General features: G+C 45.6%; 2 protein-coding genes across 3 annotated transcripts in view; both read left to right on the forward strand.

The window, feature by feature from the left end:
• Positions 1-17,226, forward strand: part of LOC124194713 (mutS protein homolog 4-like) — a 23,232-nt gene extending 6,006 nt beyond the window's left edge. The window contains exons 4-19 of one of the 2 annotated variants that reach the window (XM_046589011.1): positions 1,489-2,335; positions 3,138-3,286; positions 4,636-4,826; positions 4,901-5,022; positions 7,804-8,024; positions 8,705-8,899; positions 10,271-10,457; positions 10,689-10,852; positions 11,345-11,448; positions 11,690-11,909; positions 12,072-12,173; positions 13,126-13,239; positions 15,740-15,948; positions 16,139-16,239; positions 16,471-16,559; positions 16,766-17,226. In XM_046589011.1, the coding sequence (XP_046444967.1) occupies positions 1,510-2,335; positions 3,138-3,286; positions 4,636-4,826; positions 4,901-5,022; positions 7,804-8,024; positions 8,705-8,899; positions 10,271-10,457; positions 10,689-10,852; positions 11,345-11,448; positions 11,690-11,909; positions 12,072-12,173; positions 13,126-13,239; positions 15,740-15,948; positions 16,139-16,239; positions 16,471-16,559; positions 16,766-16,966 (3,195 nt within the window). In that variant the 5' untranslated portion in view covers positions 1,489-1,509 and the 3' untranslated portion in view covers positions 16,967-17,226. The remainder of the gene's footprint in view (positions 1-1,488; positions 2,336-3,137; positions 3,287-4,635; positions 4,827-4,900; positions 5,023-7,803; positions 8,025-8,704; positions 8,900-10,270; positions 10,458-10,688; positions 10,853-11,344; positions 11,449-11,689; positions 11,910-12,071; positions 12,174-13,125; positions 13,240-15,739; positions 15,949-16,138; positions 16,240-16,470; positions 16,560-16,765) is intronic. The other variant, XM_046589012.1, reaches the window with a different exon arrangement.
• Positions 17,227-17,375: 149 nt separating this feature from the next.
• On the forward strand, positions 17,376-21,599 carry LOC124194718 (progestin and adipoQ receptor family member 4-like). Its single transcript, XM_046589021.1, has 9 exons — positions 17,376-17,645; positions 17,811-18,926; positions 19,037-19,160; positions 19,450-19,609; positions 19,706-19,764; positions 20,109-20,212; positions 20,416-20,448; positions 20,575-20,688; positions 20,871-21,599. The coding sequence occupies exons 2-9, from the start codon at positions 18,807-18,809 to the stop codon at positions 21,117-21,119; spliced, it is 963 nt and encodes a 320-aa protein (XP_046444977.1). The 5' UTR covers positions 17,376-17,645; positions 17,811-18,806; the 3' UTR covers positions 21,120-21,599.
• The last annotated feature ends 867 nt before the right edge of the window (positions 21,600-22,466 follow it).

A 22,466-nucleotide genomic window follows, 5' to 3' on the forward strand; every position in this document is an offset into this window, starting at 1 on the left:
CATAAAATAACTTCTTCTTCTTCCTTTTTGGTTGTCCTTGTGTAATCGCGGATCCGGAATAATTCAATCAGCCAGCTCTCCTCCTCTCTACCGACTACTTAGACTCCGTCAACCGCATTCAGTTGGATTCTTCTCTCCTCGTGGCTTTAGAATGTGCAGTCATTTCTTAAAGAGCCAATCCTTTTCTTTTTGCTCTCGTTTTATTCTCAGCTTCGACTTTTCCTTTCTTCTGGACCCGAGACCTTTCCCCGTTGCCGCTCGGGATTGAGAATATGTCTAAGCCGCTGGCACGGGTAGGTGGATGGCGAACGGAAGTCGAGCAATACAAATATTGACATCCAGAGACCCCCTCCTAGAAGACTCTAAGACTCCAGGATCTCTTTCCCTGACTAACCAATCTAAACTGAAGCTCCTTCCACCGCCACCGCCACCCATTTTCTTTTTCTCTTTCCTTTCCATCTTTTTTTGGGGGGGGATTCAAAAGGCTTCCGAATTGCACGTTCATGTTTTGGCAAACAGTAGAACTCGTTGAACTACAAACAAGGCCGTCGAATCTGATTTATTCAACTGGGTTGGCCAGTTGAGATGAAGAGTAAAGTGCGTGCAACACGTATCGATTTCAAGACGCGATGGCTCATTTCGTCGATGGCATTTCATTCGAATTCATTTTGATTTGTTTCAAAACTTGATTGGGCCAAATCGTGGGAAGGAACGGAGAGGATGAGAACAGTTCTAGTGGGGTAGGACGGGAAGTGGAAGAGGATGAGAACATTGAGGGGAAGGGTATGCCAATCAACAGCCAATTTTGGCAACATCCCACGATCTGGCCCACGAGGCAATGAAATTATTTTAGATTAATTAAGAAATGTGTGAGAATGGTCAGAAAATTGAGGAATTTTATTTTGAAATTTTGAGCAGTATTATTTTTTTGGAAAAAATGGTTTTCGAAAATTGGTTTAAATTGCAACAAAGCTCCGAGGGACCCACAGCATTTTCCGTCAAAGGAGCAGGCGAGCAGGTGGTCATTTTCGCGTATAATTTATTCACGACTGTGTGTTTTGGTTCATTTAACCGTTAATCTAATTTTAAAGCATATTTGATGATGTTACCATACTTTACTTTCATTTACTTCATTTCTACGTATTACCATACATTTTCACTTGACATGAAAAGTACATGAAAGTATTTGGCCATACATATAATCATAGTGAATAGTAAAGATACGTATAGCACTTTTCATATAAAGTAGAAGAACAGTATGTGATAATCTCAAGTAAACGAATGGTAATGTGTAGTAATAGTGTAGTAAAAGACAAGTATTAAGTATGGTCAAATGGGTACGTAGGCAAACTAAAGTTTTAGCCAACAGTGTTTGCGAATGCCTGGGAGTGTCTGGTTGTCTGTGATTTGATTTTGTTTGCGAGATGATTTGTTACAGTTCTTTTTGGGTGTTCATTCAAAGTTGATTGGCTTATCTGTGAATTGCAGGCACTTTTGGTCGTGTCAAGAATGTCGTCGTTGAAGCGGATGAGACCGACAGGAGGAGGGGAGCAGCAGCAGCAGCAGGAGGAGGAGGAGGGCGGTCAAAGTGAATTGTCGGATCCGAGTTCCTCGACAGGAGCGGCGAATTTCCCGTCGTCGTTGGCCACTCCTTTCACCACCACCAGCAGCGTCCGTCCCAGTGGAAGGACGACAAATAACGACCAGTCGTCTCGTTTCGATAATCTCTCCCGTCCGTCTTCATCCATCCAACAAGAAGGAGGACGGTCGAGGGCAACAGCAGCAGCGTCCAAATGGAGTGATGGGGTTGTCGGTGGTGGTGGTGGTTCTCGGCCGTCGTCCGCCGTTGGCCCCACCAAGACTTCCAGCAGCGTCTTCAACTTGCTTTTCACTCCGGGCAGCAGCAGGTCGACGGCCACTGACAGTCGTGTCGACACAAGTCAAGGAGCCTTTGCCTTGCCCAGCGGACGGGCACCCCGGAGCTCCTCTCGCTCTTCGCTTGCACCAACGCCGGCCGCTACAAATTTATTCGCCGCTTTGACAAACGAAACACCCAGACTGCCGGCCGCTCCTTACTTCTCACCTCTTCCGGCGACCCGTCAGCAGTCCCCACAGCAGTCCCCACAGCTGTTTGGCAAATCACCCTACGCCAACAGTTTACCATCACCACCGACACCGTCAGCAGCGACTCCCGGTGCTCAGCACAGAGGGCCGCCAGTCATCACGCCACGATTAACAGCCGGAGGAGGTCGGTTGACTGTCGGAACTCCTTCCGTCAGCGCCACACCTAGGACTGGCCAGTCTCGCCCCCGTCGCGATGACAACGTCATAGTCGGTAATAATAACTACTCACACAAGTCTTGTCCGTTCTGTTGTGAGTTTAGTTGACTCATCAAACTCGCTACTTTGGCTACAAAACGGAAGCTGGGCAACCCAAGTCCGGGATGTATTTCATATCAGTTATTGTTTTCTCGTGACGATGCGACGTTATTAACTTGGCTCTTTCAAAATGGAAAGTTGGATCGATCCTAGAGTCTGGCTCTTGTCCCTTTTTTCACTTGGCCACCCCGTGACTACATGACTTGCCTTTCTCCCCCAACACTCGCACCCCGATCGCCATACAGATCCCGTTCCTTCTGCCCCCCTTACTACACCCATGGCGCAATGCAATGTGTTGCATTTTTCAACGAGATCCAAAAGGGCCAAAGAGAACTGTGTGTCTCTCTGGGTTCTGCTGGAAATCGACACGGGAAAAAAACATGGCCAGCACTCCTCCCGGGCGCCCCTCGGCGACACAAAGAAACTGCAAAGTTGAGAGAAAAACAACAAAATGGTGAAGCGGAAAAGGGAAGGAAAAAAAAAGTTGAACAGGAGCGAACACTTTTTTGATGAGAGTTGCAAGTGACGGGACGACAGAATTGGCATTTTTGAATAATTGAACCACCCAAGTTTTTATATTCCCTTCCCACCGCGGAGGGGGAAAGAATAAGGGCAACTTAGAGTGCTTCTAATAATTTACTATCGATAGAAAACTAATTTAGCGGAGATAAATTGCTTCGTGAGTGTTTCCTTCTTCTTTTTCCCCCGTCTGATTCGCAACTATTAATTTTCTCGTATTTTTTCAATTGGAAATATAGGATTGGTGCACGGGCGCGGATTCGCTCGTAATGAAGTCGGATTGGCCGTCATTAACTTGACGGCCTGCGAGCTTCACTTGTGCCAGATGACCGATTCCCACGGCTTCGTCAAAACGCTGACTAAAATGAATCTATTCCGCCCGACGGAGGTAAGAAACCAATAACGATACTCCTCCGTCACCCCATCTCATTTCTTCTTTTTTGTCTGGCACACACAACATATACAAAGACGGTGGGGCAAATCTCACGCCATTGTTTACACTCCCCGTTTCTTTTCAATTCCGGCCGTAGTTGTTTGCCTTTCTATTCTTCGTTGGCGTTTTTTTTTATTACTATCGATTTCTTTTCTTCCTTCTCCTTTTTGACTTGGTGAGACAATAAAGTCGATAGGAACTCCCACCCACACATCCAGCCCCACTCTCCCTCCCCCTGTGGCCCAATAGCTCGACTGTTTAATCCTCTTCCATAAGTATAGGGGATGGAACGAAGAAACTGCCGGCGGTCCAAGTTCATCGTGAATTATTGAATACTTATAGACGACACGAGCGTATGTGTGTACACTGGGGAAACGCCATCGAATAAGCTGTAGGCGACGGAGGAGCAGCTCTATGCCGTTCGTGGCATTGGGTAGCGATGATGGAGTTGGATCGCACACAAATTCTGTGCAAACACACTTGAATCCATCAGTCATCTGCTGATGATGGAGAAGAAACAACAACCAACTCCCATATCAAGGCGACGGTTCAAGACCGTCTCCGGCTAATATGCGACAGACTCTCTCCTCAGCAGCAGCAGCAGAGAGACGGGAGAGAAAATAGGGAAAGAAACTGTGCAAAAGGATCGGATTACGATGTTTGTTCCTGCTCCATGAACCGTCCACCCGCACTCTCCTTCTACTTGCCCGGGATTTTGTTTTTTCCTTTTTCTTCTGGTCTCTCTTTTTTCTCTCCCCCAGGTCCCTTTCGCTTGTGTTATACTTTAAGGGGTTTGTCAAAGATGAGAAATGTGACGTTGTGGCTGATCGACAAGGGCTCCAGTTACCGACAAAGAAACACACAAAAGAGTCTGAAAGGAGAAGAAGAAGACGGGCAAAGAAGAAAAAGATGACGATGAAGTAAACAGACAAGTTTAATCATATTAGCTCAGCTTTGTGCAATCTCAGCAGCAACATCATCATCATCCTGCTGCTGCTGCTACTCGTTACTCAAAGGGGGGATGGTGATCATCACTCAAGCACAGCCGTGGATTACAATCAGCAGGCCTCGGCTTGATGAGGATGTTGTATGTCATCGGGATCGTGCCTTTTCTTTTTTCTGATGTGTAACGGCGCTAAAAGATAAAGTTAACGCCATTCACTCATAATCAAGTCTAATCCACTCGACTGTAGCTAGCTACTGTCGTGTTGTTTCATTTGACGGCGTAGCCTTGCGGCGGGTGGAAGCCATGAAACAAGTTGTTAATCCTTTCCGTCCGTCCGTCTCTTTATTTATCATTGCAGGTGTTGATGCCGGACACGGCCCTGGCTCCCGGTTCTCCGTCGCCGTTGGCTCAAGCCATCAGCCGATTTGATTGCGATATCGTCATGACTGCCGCTAATCGTGGAGCTTTCAACGACGCCGAAGGCATCGAGCGCGTCCAGAAATTGGCCGTCGTCGATCACTTGAACATTCTCGTTTTGATTGAGCAAAAGTCAGTCATTTCATTGATTATGCCATTGATTTAATTGAATTGATATTTTATCTCCCCCACTCCCACTCCCATAGGTATTACGCCCTGGCAGCTGTGGCTGCCCTAATGGCACACCTGGAAAACAATTTGAATATCATGTTCGCTCCTGGGACGCTGAGGATCTACTACAGCGGGACGGATAAGACGGCCATCATTGGTAAAAGCCTAAACTTGTCACTCTATCCTCTTATAAATCCTCTAGCGCCACTAACGCCACTCAGTTGATTACCATATATCTTTTCCTCCTTGAGAGCTTTGACTCTCTTTACCTTTATTTGCATGGACCCCCAAAGAAAAGCCGAGGGATTTTCCGCTCCTTCTTGGACTACTTTCTCCCTTACCATCCCTTACCAGACTTGTACTATACTGCGCTCACTTTTCCAATTTCATAACAGCATCAACCGAAATTTGAATCTTGCGTCACAGAGACAAATAGGGCGGAGAGAAAGAGATAAGTCTCAAAGTTTGATCGTCTAGGCGTCGACTCGGAGAGACGTAAAAGATGAAAGCTTTTCCTAGTAGCAGTAGCAGCAACTAACCAAAAGTACACACACAGCACATTGATTTCGAACTTTTTCTTCTTCCGCTGGAAAATGAATGCCTGCCGTGGGCGATAGGGGGGGGGGGGTGCGAGGATTGTGGGAGTTTTTGTGCCGTTTGAAGAAGGACGTGATTCGCGTTCGTAAGAAGAGTAGTAGTTGGAAGAGAAACTAGTACAGTACATATAGCGCACCGCCAGTCAAGAAAATCCAGATTGGCGGAGAAGAAAAGAAAGAGGAGCAAGCGGAAACGTCCGGGAACCAAGTCGCTTGCAAATCTTGTCGACTCGTAATCGAATTCCCGACAACCGGGCACTTGTGATCCGCGCCTCACCGACCCACCGGCTTCTTCTTTTCTTTTGATTTTTTTTTTTCTCTACAATTTTTTCTAGTCCAATGTCGACGACGCAGTGAAAATCTTATGAGCTCCTATTTTTGAGGAGGGAGGGATTTTAGTTCAGGATCTGGATCACTTCTGAAAAGACTCGGTGTTGGACGCTTTGGCGTCATGTAATCGAATCAGTTGTTGCCTCCATCCTTTCACTCTCGCTCGCCTTTTAACATTTTTTTTCCCCCTTTTTCTTATTTACAAGCCATGGCCGAGAGTCGAGTTTCTGCCTGACACTCGCACCGCTCACGTCAGCGCGATAGCGACGTGTAGGCGTGCGGGATTGACTCGCAATTGTGAATTCTGATCCCGTTTTTTTCTCTCTTAGACTCCCCATTTTTTCTCTGGCAGTCGGCAAAGGAGCCATTAGTAGACTAACATGCGAACAACACAAATGATTATGTAATGGCATGGAATGGGGGGAGGAAAAAACAAGATACTAGAACAGAGAACTTAACGCCTCGTTCTTTTTATTTGTTTATGTATACCCCGGGTGGGTCCAGACGCCCTAGAAGCAAAAGGAAATTTCTTTTTTTAACTTTTGTCTGTCGGTTGGTTATTGTTTCGTTTTTCTTTTTTCATCCGCCGCTGCGTTTGATAATAACCGACAGCCTGACGTAGCCAAGTGCTAACAGCCAAGTGTAGCAGCAGCGGCCCAGGCCGGGCCGGGCTGCTCCTTCCGTTTCTTGTCTTCAACTTTTGTATCCGACTCGATGCGCTCACATCCGGATGAGTTTGGGTAAACTCCGACAGGGTCTAACTGCTGGTGCGTCACTACCATACAATTCGGCGGGGTTGGGTGTTATCTTAATGGTTAACAGCACAGTAGCTCGATTTGGTTGAGCCTATAGTTTGCACTCGCTGTACTAGACATGAGTTTAGATTAGGGCTGGAATCAATTTTCATCATCGCGTGCCAAAGTACAAAGTTCACTTGGCCTAATACTGAAGACGGGAATCGAGTTTGATGTCCATTTTTGCCGCGGAATTAGCTGGCTGAGCCTTTCAATCGCTAGACACACTGTTGTTGAGAGTGCGGCCGCCATTGTTTTCTCTTACACACACACACACGGCGACTTTAGCACCGAAACTGAACTGTGAATTGAATTGCCAAAGTTTCTCTCGTTTTAACTATTATTGATGTTTGGAGGAGCCCCGAGTTGTCCAGGCTCAGCCCAAGTTGCCATCGTCTTTTTCCGCCAGTGTAGTGTGTAGTAGACGCTGATGATGAAACAACCCCCCTCCCCTAACGGAACTTGAACGGCAGAGACTACGACTATAGTTGTCTAAGCGCATTATCAAGGTCCAGTAGATTCTATAGCCCTGACTGGAAATGGGACTTGGTTACGTGGTTCCTTTGCTAGATAGATATCCCCCCATTCGGGTATTATTGGACAACTAATTGCCCCCCTCCCTTTCCTTTCTTGACAGAACACGGACAACTTTGGGCAAATGGCACTAACAATCAGGGATTTGTACTGTACATTATGGGTTGTCCTAGCCGGATCCGTAGACGGACGTTAATAACTTGAACTGCCGAGTAACGACAGAGAAATTGGATTCATTTTAGACGGTAGTTTCCGAAGCGGTTGCGGTCGCTAGGATCACAATAGCCAACTATCAAAAAAGGGAAGCAAAAAAACAAATCTGAACAGCGCACACAAAGTTGGTTCACTTGACAACAACACGATCCAGCTCGGGCGAAAGAAAGAGGAGTAAAACAAAATGCGGTGGTCTAATGAAACAATGGAAACTTTTCATCATGAGAGCCTCGGCTTCCAGTCCCCGTCAACTACTTGTTTATTCCAACCGGGCTGAACAACATTGTCTTGTATTTACTATACACATATTTCGTGTCGCGTGACTGAGCAAAATGGCATTTCTTTGTTTATGTGTTTTCTGCTTTTGGCTTTTTTTTTTGTTTTTAGTTTTCACAACTCTTTTGATGTGGTTGTTTATCTTTTGTATATTGGTCTGTGTGTGTCACCTCCGCTTGTGTGTTCTCGTTTTAGATTCGGAAACGGCCAACCGTCTGGAAGTGGTGAACAGTTTGAATCCAACGGGCGGGCCGTCTCTACTTTCGGCGTTGAATTCGTGCCAAACGGCGGCTGGTAAGCGGCTACTCCGCTCGAATTTACTGGAACCCATGACGGATGTGGAGGCCATCCGTCTACGTCTGGATGCCGTCGAGGAGCTTGCGTCACGTCCTACCGACCTCCATCAACCCATCAAGGTACGAAAACATAGTCACCAACTTATCAACCATTAAAAACAAACAAATAAAAGAGAAAAGATTAACAGGACCGGGTAGCAGGGGGGGATGGTGGGCGTAAAGCATTGCGTGCGTCAGCTTACCGATTGGATTCCTGGGGCCGGCCATCCTCGATTCCTCTTGTCTCTATTCTCACCCAAAACAAATCGAATTATTACCAGCCACCAGACAGATTCCCCGACTGTTACAGCCGCCGCGGCCGGCGGCCTAACCGACAGAACGGGGAATTGAGCGAAAGGCGGGCGCGGGATGAACGACGAGAAATAGATTGGTTCCATAGTCCCGGGATTGGCTTCTCTCTTTTCTTCATTGGCTCTTCCAGACCCGAAATGGAAACTTTCCTTTTCCTGCCCCATGTTATATAATATATATTAAGAATTACAAGATATATATGTGAGGAGGTCTAAGCTCCTTTGTCACGCGCTAAGCTGATGAGATTCCAATTAATTGTTTCCCTTTTTTTCTTTCTTTCTTTCTCTTTATCTCTTACCTTCTGGTTATTATCTTTTCCTTTTCTTCTTGCCTTTTTCTCTATTATTATTATTCTCTCGGATTCAATTATTTTTCTCATTGATTCGGACCCGAAAAGGCTACGTGAGATTTGGTTATTATAATTTTTCTTTTTGGTTTTGTTGTTGTAGGAGATTCTGTCCCGTTTCGTCGATGTTGAACGAGCCGTCAACCAGTGCGTCGTCATGCCCAAGAATCCTAGTCCGTCGTTCGTCGAGCAAAGGATCAACGCCGTCGTGGCCCTCAAGCACATCCTCTCTCTAGTGTCACCACTTGGATCCGCCCTGGCTAAAGCCAACAGCCCATTGATTGTCGCCTTGGCCAAAGTAACAACCGCTCCCATTTATTTCCGTAGCCCCCCCGAACAAAGTTTGTTTTTCAATTTTAAAAAAAGAACCGGAATATTTTTGGATAAAATATTGTCCTTGTTGTAGTGGCCGTTGGTCCGTGAAGAGGATCAATTCTATCACACTTCCATCACCGGAGAATCCAATATAAAAGTTTATAGGTACAGGGAGTAGATGGGTAAGAAGAAAAGAGATTCTCGTTTCCCTCTGGATGACGGTGTGACGGAGCGAAAGAGAGTTGTAGGCCCTCGGGAGCTCGACACGGGCTAGTTGTCCCGTTGATTGATTTCATCCTATATATGTGGGGTGTGTGTGTGTGTACCTGTTCCGAAACTTTACTGTCTGCAGGGCGTGTGGGTGTGGCTGGTTAGGCGTAAAAGACTCGCCAAGCGCAAAATAAAAAAAGAAGTCAAAGGTGGAACGTCGGTTGCCAAGAGACGACTCCGCCACTACTCGACCTTAAGAGTAGTCTGACAATAACACGGCAAATCACTTTTCAAATTTGGAAGAGAGTCTGGTTAGGAAGAAACTTTTTCTCTCTCGCTCATAAAGGACGGACCCCGTAACCTTTTTTCTCTTTCGTTCATTTTTTTTTGGCGTCCACATCTGCCCCATGTTCTCATTAGTGTCACAATCTCCGGGCCATTTCTTATTCTCTATGTGGAATTCGAAAGTAAAAGTTCATCATTCCCCCCCCCCCCCTAGTTTTTACGATGGGGAAATATTCACTTTTTCCAAAATCGCTATAGCCATGAAAAATCACCGAAAGTTGAAATTCCTTTTTCCTTTTTTGTTCTCCGCCGGAAGCAATTCCTTTTCAGTCCATCGGGTCGTATTATTATTTCCTATTGCCAAGCGTTTGTTCGTCAAATGCTTGAAATTCCATTATTGATCCGAGTAGTCGACAGGCGTCCTGCACAACAGATGAAATCATGAAATCCTTGTGCCTTGTGCGCGCGTATTCCTCCTTCGCAATTTCACTCGGGCCATATTACATTGAAAGGAGAAAGATAAGAGCATCAAGTCAGAACTGAATGGAGAGAGACATGTCCAAGTTGATTCTAAGGAGCTTTCACCCTCCCCCGTCTACTAGAGTTCTATGTGCAGTCCCGTCACCCAGCCCTTCTCCGTGATGATGGAACTTTGTATGTTGTAGGACATTGCATTATCTAGTCGACTGTCCGGACAATGCGGATTTCACCAAATGAAATTCCGGGGGATTTCATTTTCCAAAGGCTTCCATTTTCGAGTTGGTCCTTTTGTCGTTGTTTGACTTGTTGGTTGTCTGCAAGTGCGGAGATCTTTCGTGCTTTGATTTATTTTTCTCCTTTCTTTTTCTGCAATAATAAGGAGCTGTCCAGCATTGATGATGAGGCGCTGCTGTCGTGCATTCAAAACGTGTTGGACGAGCGAGTGAAACCTGTCAAAGGCAAAATAGGCATGCAACGCCAGCGATTCCGCAGCGTCAAAACTGGCGTCGATCTCATGTTGGACGTTTGTCGGCGGACTCACAGCGATCTCGAAACAGAGATGGAAGGCAAGTTCAAGTTTCATCCAACGCTCACACACACTGAATAATCAAACGGTGTGTCAAATGATTCATATAGTTCACGCGAACTTGAAAGTGAATACCATATAAATTTTCAATTCTCGGTAAAAGCCGGGAGTCGATTACAATCCGGAAGAGCTGCTAGACTGCCACCATTTCTCTCTTGTCGCGTGTACAGTACGTGAGCAACTTTTGTTTTCATCCTTTTGCCGTTTGCAGAGTACGTGGAGGAGCTGTCACAAAAGTACCAAATGCCGCTGACTTTGGCCAACACGGCACAGCGCGGCTATCACTTGCAACAGACGCTGGGCCAGCCGAGGAAGAAGGGAGAAACCAACTACCAACCTCCGCCACCTCCGCAACTGCCGCCCGTCTTTGTCTGCGTAAGTTTTCACTTGATTTTTCTATTATTTGCTCTCAAACAAATGCCGCCCAGCACCTAGTCGGATGAAAGAGAAAAATGGCAAAACAAAATGTGTTGATGGGAGCTGCTGCTGCAGAAAAGCGGGGACTTTTCGGTCGTCGTTGTTGGGCGTAGTGAAGCGCTAAAAAGTTTTGACGACTCTCGGACGGAATATAACTGCCGCCGGTTATTCGCGTTTCTCCGGCAGCACCTCGTTCGTTTCGAACCTTATGCCCCTGTTTGTCATTTTACGTCTACCACACGGTGGGAATGGGCCATTGGACCGACGGCATGATTAATAACTCGGTTTGAAGGTTTTTTCGGCCCGCAGATAACTAGGCAAAGAGTGTCGTAAACGGACCTGTTCCCTCGGCAATTCCATTTCCATCAATTCTCCAGAGTCTTATCTTTTTTACCACCTTTTTTCGTCCATATTTTTCCCTCTTGATGGTTTATTTTCTCTATTTTACAGATGAAGAAACAAGGCAATATCATTGCCTTTACGACGCAGCATCTCCTGGTGTCTAACGAACGCATCAAATCTGTCGAGAAGGACATTGAGAAGATCACCAACGTGTAAGAGACACTTGACGATTTGCAACGGCCATCAGCGACGACACGATGGATCTCACCACGCCCCCACGCCCATTTGTCTTTTGGAACGTGGGTGGCGGTCGTCTCAGTGATCCCGCGAGTCGTCCATGGCGACGTGACCGGAACATTTGGTCACTTTGATGTCCACCTTCTCGTCTCTTGATGTTTATGCGTGCCACTTAAATTGGTTTGATGCTGATGATGTTGTTGGATGATGTTGCAGGGTCATCGAGGATCTCCTGTCCAAGACGCGGAGCGACATTGGATCCCTGTACAAACTGCGTGAAATCGTTTGCCAACTGGACGTGATTGTTTCGTTCGCTCAAGTCAGTTCCGCCGGCGGATTCTGTCGTCCCACATTCAGCAACGAGCTCGTCATCCGTTCCGGTCGCCATCCGATCCTGGATCACTTTTCTCCTAGCGCCCTCGTCTCCAACGACACGGTCAGTCGGCGTCAGCCTCTCTTGTCCAATTTCGTGTCACGTTGCCATAGACATAAATAATAATCGGCGCACCACTTTGCTTCTTCCAATTGGGTTTACTCCTCCTCCTCCGCCATCCTCCGTCATCCTTCCCCCCCACCCCCTCCTACGGACTCTATACAGGAAATGACGGTGGAATCCAATTTCCATGTCATCACCGGAGCTAATATGAGTGGCAAAAGCACCTACATCCGCCAAGTGATGCTACTGCAAATAATGGCCCAGGTTCGTTCGCTTTATACATTTGCATAATAATTAGACGTGTACAATACGACATCTAGCCTGCTGGCCCCCTTCAGCAAAAAAAGTCAATTTTTCCTTGTTGTTTGTTCCCTCTTTTCCAGGATATAAATAGATTGTCTGTCTGTTATGTTTTTTTCAACAGGCATAGTTAAATTTGTAAAGCTAACATTGGCTCCGGGGAAGTTGTTTTTGGCAGCGGATCTATCAGTTAATGAGGTGCTTTATTTTTTATTCGTGCCTTTTCCCCCTGAAGCATAATGGGAGAGCGGGAGGTTCAAATTTGTGTCGGTCAAATTCCCAGGGACATAATCCATCTTTTTCCTTTCGTTTTCCTTTCGTTTGATAGGATCCGTCCCGGGGTGAAAAATGCATCAACTAGAAATCGATCGATCGATTCGAGTAATAACTTATTTCTTTCTTTCTTTTTAATATATTTTCCGTCGTGACTTGAACCAACACGGTGACTGTTATGAAGCAACGCAATACTAAAAAAAAGGGCGAGTTATTGCCATAGCAATCGTTGAGCGAGCGAACGCTGGTGGGCCCGGCTGCCCAGGTGCGGTAAAGTAACACACGGCAACAACATGCATAATTGATTGAAGAGAAAGCCAAACAGAATCGCAAGTTGCATAGACTACGGTTAGTTTATATGCCGGGAACGTGAGTGGGAGTCGCCGAGAGAGACTATTACGAAATGCGAAACAAAAGTCGAAAAGTAGGAGCCCGAGATGAATATAATATACATGGTGGTTGGAAGGGAGGGAGAGGGGGTCTGTGGTGTGTGTGTGTGTGTGTGGATTGTCCTGTTGATGATGAGCTCTCGGTTTTGTGTTAAACTTTATCCTCCCGACGACCCCACCGCCATATATATCCTTGGAGCTCTCTTAACATTTTCTATATCTCTTGTTCTCTCTCTCTCCCCCCCGCGTTTTAGATTGGTTGTTTTGTTCCGGCCAGCAGCGCTTCATTCCGGATTGCTGATCAAATGTTCTCCCGGCTCGGCACTCACGACCGTTTGGAAAACAACGCCTCCTCCTTCTCTCTCGAGGTAAAGCAGCGATAGATAAATAGATAGATAGATAGATAGATAGATAGATATAAAAATAAAACACAAGGCTCATACTACATGAACGCAGAACACACAAACCTCTCAAGAGAATCATCTCGGTTTGTTTTGTTTGTTTCTTTTCTTTCCTTATTGTCTGTGCGTTCGTTCTTATCTCACCACTCTTTTGATATGATTACGTTCCCTTTATTTTTGTGTGCCAGTCCCCCCCCCCTTCTCCCTCGGCTTTATCTTTATATATTTTTCTTCTTCTTCTCTTTTATTATTTGGATTGTTTCGCTTATGCTTATTTCCCAAGGAATCCTCAATGTCGAGAAAAACGGGAAAGAGAGAGAGAGAGACACAGAGAACTTTCTTCTTCTTCTTTGTCTGACGATCATCAATTTGATTGACGTGACGCGTTGTCTGTCCCAGTAAAAGAAAGAAAGAAAAAAAACTCCGACAACATTCCTGGGTTGAGACTCGTGTTATGGAAGTCATAGGGAGGAGGAGATGAACTTCGTGCCCGGAATATGAGGCAAAGACAAGACCCTCCCCCCTTTTGTTTTATTCCTTTTTTTCTCTTGCTACTTTCTTTTCTCTTATTCTCGACCCTCAAACTCTTATTTTATTACATCCAAACCGAGGAGAAAAGTCCTAGAAAACAAATCCCAGGGTGTTTGGCTTCTTGTGTACCAGTACACCCCCCTCAAACAGTCTGTGTGTGTGTGTTGGTTTGCGTCTTGTATTTACGCCGACATATTGATCTCGATCTCATTTCGCTTACGTGGTCGGCTAGAGAGAGAAAAGAGAGAGATAGACACGAACGCGCCAGTCTCACCGGCTGTGTTATATGGTCGGTCCCCAATGGGCGGAAACTATAGGAGCCCGGGCTAGAAAGGGAAACCGTTGGGCTCTAATATGTTGAGAGAGGCTCGTTTTTCTTCTTCTTCATCTCCATCAATAAAGTTGCTTCCACTTTGGATTGAACATTATGCATAAAACCCCGTGGAAATGGGGGCTGAAAAACAAATGAGGAGCTTTGGGGCCAGCAAATCGACTCGAGCCAAAGAAATGAGAGTTTACTTTCGCACGGCTATCATCCCGACGCCTTATTTTTTGGGCTTGCACGTCGCTTACATCTGCGCACAGCCAATGATGAATTATAGATTTATTTATATTTCATTTTTTAACATTCTTTTTAAAGAACGTTGGGTAGCATCAAGCTCTTGTCCAGCTGTCTTCTTTCCTTGACAGTTGCACTGTGTGTACACACCATAACTCCCTTCCTTTTTCAATTGCATTCTTCGCAAAAAGTTTTTATCATTTCCTTCCATTTTTTTTATTGCCAGATCCTTTTTGTCCGGTTGGTACGATAAGGCCCGTTAGTATACTGCACAATAGTTTACTGTTGATAGTAGTAGTAGTAGTAGTAGTAATAGTAGTAGCAGCTCCCGGAATCGGTTATTCCGGCATGATGCCTTAACTCTTTCTCGAGCTCTTTTCTCGAGCTGTCACCAAAGTCTCTTTTGTTCCTCTTCTTTTTCTTCTCCTTCTTCTTTTCTTCAGGGCTGTTATCGTTCGAAAAACTTGTAGACCGTACGTCAGTTTCCCATGAGTCGGGACTATGTACCCGAGTGGCTTGGCCTTTGATATGCGGCGGTGGTGGGCGACTTGTGCCTCCGTTTTCTTTTCTTTTTCTCTGCAAAACAACAACTTGGGTTTCAATAGATTGATACTCTCTACGTGCACGGCTACTACAAGACTTTCCTCTCACGACTCACGACGACCAACTTCTACAGACGACTCCCCCCCTACTTGACTTTTTTGATCCGATTCGATGGAGCGGATGGAGCGGAGTAGGAAAAGAGATTCTCTCGAGTGTGTTTGGGGGATTCATTCAACAGCCGCAAAAAGTTTGGATGACATTAGGAAGAAAAAAAAAGAAAACCCAAACGACGACAAACTCCAGCCGCGGGATCTCACCCGTGATGATTGCAATTAGATAACTTGAAAGAAATGCCGGACCGTCGGTTTCTATCCTTTTCGATCGTGGTACTAATGAACATGGGTGAAAAGTTTTTTCAAACGATCTTGATGAGACCGTAAGAAGCTATTCGCTCCGTAATGAAGAGGAAACGGTCGCTGCAGATGACGCTCTCATCCATCTGAAATGTGTAATGCGTGTTGTTGCCCGGCCACCGTCTTTTTTTTATTTTTTAAATATCTTTCTCTCAAAGAGAATCTGTTATGTAAACGATGCAAGGAGGAAACAACCAACCAAGCTTTTTAAAAATATATGCAAACGAGAAAATCTCTGCGATGCTCAATTCTCTGCTGTGCGGAGGCCACTGGGCCTCTATGTAATTTCACGTTTTCGTGCAGTGTAGTCAGTCGAAGAGGGAGGAATCTAATCATTATTCTCTCTCTCTCTCTCTCTTGGTAATTGCACCGGCTTGTTGTAAGTAATGTCCCTGGGCTGATTATGTTTCTGACACGACAGATGACGGAGATGAATTATATTGTCCGCAACGCCGGGCCCGGATCTTTGGTCATCATCGACGAATTGTGCAACGAGACGGCCGCCGATCAAGGCAGTGCCATCTGCTGGAGCATTTGCGAGGCCCTGATGATGACCGAAGCTTGGGTCATGATTGCAACACACACGCCACTCATCACCAAATTGCAGGATCTCTACTTTAACGTTACAAAGTCTGTGCTCATCTCGTTACCTCGTTCTTGTCTTTTGTTTATTCAATTTGGAAATTGTTTCTTTTCTATTTTCCCTTTTATTTCAATTTCCCTTGCGGGGAATCCTAATTATTCGCCGCGGTCCCTGCTCTCCCCCCCCCCCCCGCAACTCGTCCGATCGCGTGGTTCAATGAAAACTGGCGGATTGCAGTTACCACATGGAAGTCCTAGAAGAAGAGCGCGAAGATGGGCGATCTAAGCTGAATTACACTCATGTCATCCGACCTGGCGTCACGCAATTGGAGAATTACGGTCCGTTTCCTCTGACAATAATCCACTTTTCTGTCTCAATATTATTGCTCTTTTCTTTTGTATGAAAACAAAAAAAAAAGAAATACCGCATCCAACCTCTTCCGGGGCCCATTTATTCTAGTTTGATATGACTATACTATTGCCCCCCTTTTACTGCTATAAACCTCACCAGTACGTTACTCCGCGCGACCCTCTTCCGGACGATTCATCATGTCTTATTGTTGCGTCCAGGCATGAAATTGGCTTGCATGGTCGCGTTCCCTCCCGAAATCCTGACCAGAGCAAAGGAGCTGATCCCGATTCTTTCTGCCAATTTGAAGGTATAATACAAATACAATTTGCGTGCGTCCAAAGAGAGAAGAAAGAGAGACGGATGACGGTTATTGTTGTTTAGTCGTTGGTAGCTCAGCTGGAAGCTATTATTTACAGTATATATCCCACCCATTTTTGTGTGATCGATTTCTATCCGTGGACTTAGCGGGACTAATTGCCAATTTTCTACGTGTATTTCTTTCTCCTACACCAGCCGCTGCCGAAGACGACCTTTGACTTCAAGATGAACAAGCTCAACTATGCCCTGCACAAGAAGCTGGTGGATATCGGGCGCCGGATGGATTCTCTGCCCGACCAGACCTTCCTAATGGAGATGCAGCGTGTTCGCCAGGCTTACACGGACGAGCTCAACAAGATCATGGAAGAGCACGAAGCCGAGACCAGCGCAAACTGATGGAAAGTCTGCCCGTCTCCGTCTCCCCCGTTGATGTCAACTTTGTCATTTCATTCGTCGTGCGCTGCACCAGACGGTTCACGTTTAAATCATTTTCAACCCACGCCAATTCCCTCGTTCCTCGCCCCGTTTCTTATTAAAACTGTAACACTTGCCACCCGGAAATTGAATCTTTTATTCCGTTCACTTGTAAAACGTTTCCCGGCTTTTCAAAAAAATGTTTGACATTTTTCGAAAGCTTTAATAGATAATATAATCCAGAGCAGCTGTATGTAGATAATTTCTGAAAGCTTTTGCATTCCACCTTCTTATACGTTTCTGTAAATGATCCCATGAATGATTAATAATGAGACCCCGCCTATTCCATTTCGAATTGTCTCCCTCCGTCGACCCCCGAGTGCCGTTTTCTTCCGCCCTTTTACGCCTTGACGTATTCATTATTTTCTCTTTCATCCGGTGCCAATTGAATGATGGCTGGTGACAGATCCTGATCACAAGCGCCTTTACTTGGCAGCAGCCATCGGAACTCGATTACTCCTAGCTTCTCTACGTTTCTAACTCAGAGTCTTCTCTTCAATAATTGATTTGCCAGGTTTTTTTCTTTTTTTTCTTTTTGCCATCCGTTCCCGGAAGAAGTTTAGCACAGGCAACCCCCGGCGGCAATTCGGAAACAGCTCGGGTAAATAAAGAAAAATATATACATACATATACTTGTCAAAGAGGAAATGTATTTTCACGTGCAACTGAATTGTCTTTTTCTCCCGTCTGACTCTGACAGACACAGTCAATTGTTATTTTTCCTTTTTTTCTTTCTTCTTTATGACGCAACCCAGGCGAACGACAGCAGCACGCGAAAACGAAAGCCGATGCTGGAATAAGGTCGACTCAAAGAGGGCCGGCATCACGCGGGCCGGCAGCAGCAGCTCTTCCATTTCTTTTGTCTACAGCGTCAGCTGACGTTGTTGTTGTTGTTGTTGGTCGTCGTGACTGTGAATAAGCCGATTAAGACAGAGTGTGCGCGTACGAGTCGTCGTCGTCGTCGTCGGGAGTTTTATAATCACGACCGGAGAGTGGGGGGAGTTGATGGTCTGCATGTGGATCCTATACCGCCCTCCTTCCTTCCTTTCCCCCCGTGGTTTATTGATCCAGCGTCGAATGGCGTCTGCTACTCTTTTATGAGTTTTACTATCGACGTCTTCTTTCCCCCCTTCGAAATTCCTTTTTCTTTTCTTTCCTCGATTCTTTCGTTGGTTGTTGCCAACAAAGTTCAAGCTGGGATCGTCGGCGGATGCCGAACCCATCGACTAGTACACTCCTACCCTTCCGTCCGCGTGAGCGTGAGCGTGAGCCAGAAAGCGCAGCGCCACCGCACTGACTCTCTCTCTCTTTCTTCTTTTTCTTGTTGGCCGTTTTCCGTGTCGATAGCATTTTTCGTCGGTATTCTCCCGGTCCGGCAGACAGGCGTCTCTACCATCGGGCCGTCTATCGACTCGGCTGCTACCGCGCCTTTCAGCTGTCTGCTGCTGTTTCTCTCTCTCTTTCCCTCCCCGTTGGACTGTTGGCTGTCGGCTGGATACAGCGCGGAAGCGGAATTGTGCAGTGCCGGCAGAGCGACCGGCTTGTGTTGCTGTGCGCTGCTCTGTGGACGGGACACAACAGAGGAGTGACGCGATTCCGATCAGGATCCCCTTTTCAAACGTCTCTCTCTTTTATTTCTTTCTTTCTTTCTTGTTTTCCTCTCGTTGGATGTGATTGTGATTGTGTGCTGCCCGTGATTGTGTGTTTTTGAGGTGATAAAACGGACAGATTCAGTGACAGGACTCGTCTGGAAACGTCGGCGATGGATTCGTTGAACGGATGCGCTCATCATCGGGAGACGACAGATCGCAATGGAATCGATGACATCAGTAACGGCCATGGGAAAAGGCCAGCCGGTCGGCGTTTACTCAAATGGACCCAAGTTCGTACTACCCCTACTACTACTAAAACAACTTTATCAAATTGCTTCGATTGTTTCGGTAAACATTTGTACATTTTGTGTCCGTTTGTTCTGTTTCTTTGTGGGGATAGGTGCCTGACCATTTGAAGTTTAATCCTTACATCCACGAAGGCTACCGTCCACTAGCTTCACTGGCCGGCTGCATCAAGAGCTTGGCATATTTTCACAACGAGACGATCAACATTCTGACTCATGGTACGTTATTATTATCCGCTGTCTTTGAGCACAAAAAGATCATCATGTGCAAATGGCAGGCCGCTCATTTTTTGCTGTACACGTTCCCTAAAACCCCCCCTGGCCCGGAGTTTCCAGGGCCAGATGGCAAGGCTCCCAAAGTCATCGCCGTAATGAGGGCACGTCCACTGCATCAAATCCGGCTGTGCGACTCTTTCGCCTTTTTGCTTTTTCCCCTTCCCGCACGATATGAGACCGATTCTATTTACACATGGGGTGATTTGTGATTTTCTCTTTTGTGCACGCGCAGGCCTTCCCGTCTTGTACATAATTCTTTGGTCGCCGACATTGATGCCGTATGATGAAATTAAAGTCCCCATTTTGCCGTACATCCACCTCGTCGCAGTGCTCAGTCCGTGGGTCGGCTCGGCTATTTACCATACCTTTATGAACCATCACCATGGATACAGGTCTGTTGCGCAATTTCTGATTCAATCAATTGACTTTTAATCGACATTTCTTTCCCTTTTTATTTTCTTGATTTTGCAACGCGGATAAATCGATAGCGTTTACCGACGACTATTGCAGCTGGACATGCTGGGCATTTGGATCACGCAAAGTTTCGGTAATATGCACACATATATCCGCATTCTTTCTTTCTATCGAATTCAATTAGATTTTGATTTGACGCGTGGGGATTGACTCGCCTGTTTATATTGTCTGGCTCTTCCTTCCGTCTAATCAAAGGCCGGGCCGGAGTGGTGGCCTAAGAATAGAATATCCATTCGTAAAAAAAGGAGTGGAGCACTTACATTTTTTTTGCTTTTGGGGTCCTACATTCGATTCTATTGCGCCATCTTTGTTTGCGATATATTCTTTCCGGTGTGTGTGTGTACATTCCCCGCCTGTTTATTTTCTCTGATATTAATGCCCTTCTTCTTGGTTTTCTTTTCCTTTTGTAAAATGTAGGAGCTCTAACGGGTGTTATTGCAGCGACGTACTGCTTCCCGGCGTGCATCGGAATCGTGATAGTCTTGATCTACTCTCTCTCCTGTCTTTGGGGATTGTATAAAGTAAAGAAAGAGACGTGGAACACAAATAAAGAAGAAGAAGAAAAAATATTTGTGTTGTTGATATAGGGACGCGTTTCTTTTTAGCGCAGAAGGAAACCGCCCGATCGATAAAAAGGCCTTGCGTAATAACATTGGCGATCTTCTTTTTTGTATTTTTTTTTCCTTTTTATGTGTGTTTAATGACGATCGTGTTCCTCGGATAGGCGGTTATTGCCGGGAGTAGCGGAAATCCCTGGGTAAATTTACCAACTTTAACTGATTCAAAGTGAAAGCATTTAAATGTATATTGCCTGCAAATGTGTACCCTACTGGGATTTGTATATTCCCACACACGGCTGACGTCCATTTTCATTACGGTCAAGGATCGGAGACTTTGCTTCTTCCTGCCGGTTCTCATCCGCCTAACCTTGGGGATTTTGCGGACCATGCACCTCGCCTCCGGCCACCCGGATTCCATTTCTCATGTTTGGCTTCAGGTACGTACACAGTAGTAGACATACTACACTCAGGGAGGGGGGCCTACATAATCGAGTCATCTTTAGTTTATTGTGTTGCAACGCTAATGGGATGATGGGCTTATTTAGAATTTGTGTAAGGATTCACTGCTGCTGACATTATTTTCAAACGTCTTTACATTCTTATTTTTTTTTCCTTAAAGGACGCCATATCGATTTTGGGCGGTTTCATCGGGGCGATGCGGATCCCTGAGCGATGGTTTCCGGGGCGATTCGACTTTTTCTTCAATTCGCATCACATAATGCACGTGCTTGTTCTGGTGGCCGTTGTTCAGATGCACTACGCCTCGAAATTGGATCTCATTTGGCTCAGCGATCCACAGTGCTATCCCAGGGGCGGCATCGAACCGCTCCTAGTCGTCAACTCGACTCCCGATCCGGCTGAATTGTAATTTTCTGGCTGGCAGGAGGGACAAAAGAAGAGTTGATATTTCCGATTGATGCCAGTCAAGTTTTCTTCAGTCGTCATCTCTTCTCCATCTCCTCCACATTAGTTCTCTTTTTTCCTTATCCAGCAATTTTTTAGCGTTTTCGTCATTTCTTTTCACTTCCACCTCGGCGGCCTGACGTGTGATGCGTGTCTCGATAATTGATGAAAATGATCTCCCACCTCACCCCACTCGTCCCTGTTTCCCCTTGCGCATTATTTTTAGATGAAATACTTTGTCTCCTCGTTTCTGTTGTCTCATGTTTTGGGTTCCCTTTTTTTCCCCCGTCTAAAAGGCACCGTTGTGTGCACTCCGCATTTAGAATCCAATACGTTTCATCTCTCACAGACAAAATGTGTTATACTATTTCACTGCTTCGTCATTTATTCATCGCCCATCGCTGATTGTAATGGATAATTGATTACATATATAACTTCACTATTATTGCCGAGAGAATAGCTGATCAGAGTTGGAAAATAAGAAAAACTGAGTCAAAAGAAATGAGCACAAATGCATCCGCTCGTGCCCCATCTTGCAAAAATAATAAACGGGTCGACTCTTACACCAGTAGCAAAGGGCCTTCGTGTTTTCCGTCTGAACCAATTTCCCTGTGGCGGATATCCGTTTTCTTCCTCGAGAAAAAACAAACAAAGTTTATTATAGCCGTCTGTCGCTATTTTTCTTTTATGGATTTCTTTATTCCGGAATAGGGTTTCAAGGTTGACTCACAAGCCCTAGCGTGAATAAATCAAACTATTTCAAGTGGCCATTAGGTGTGTAACATAATAATATACACATTTCAAGTAAAAAAGAAAAATGGGCGTCACACTGGCGGATCGACTTAACAATTCTGTAACGTCTACACCTAACCGATGCCGCATTACGATCCATCGGTGCGTTAAAATATATATATATATTTTTAAAAGCGACTTTAGTACAATACTTAACGTAATGAGGTGTATGGAGGGGGGGGGATTGATATGCAGTAAAAGGAATGTAGCAAAAAGGTTTTCTTTTTTCCTACCTCTTCTTTCTCATTTTCCTTTTTGTCGATTCTACCTGACCCTTCCTCTCTTTTAATTGTTGCAACATCCACCATGATGAATGGCAGTTAGTTTGTCTCGTGGTCTGGACGTGTGTGCAGGTGCATTTCTTTCAAGCGTGCAAAATGTGAATTTTTCTTTTTTTCAAATGATATTCATGCTGAACCGTGACGTAAGAATTGTGTAAAATGATAGTGCGGCTTCCAATCAACGTACGAGTTTCATGGACATTTTCGGTAAGTCGTGATGAATTTTTCTGTTTGTTTTT

Source organism: Daphnia pulex, chromosome 5 (genome assembly GCF_021134715.1).
Source record: "Daphnia pulex isolate KAP4 chromosome 5, ASM2113471v1".
In the NCBI taxonomy this organism is placed as follows: Eukaryota; Metazoa; Arthropoda; class Branchiopoda; order Diplostraca; family Daphniidae; genus Daphnia; species Daphnia pulex.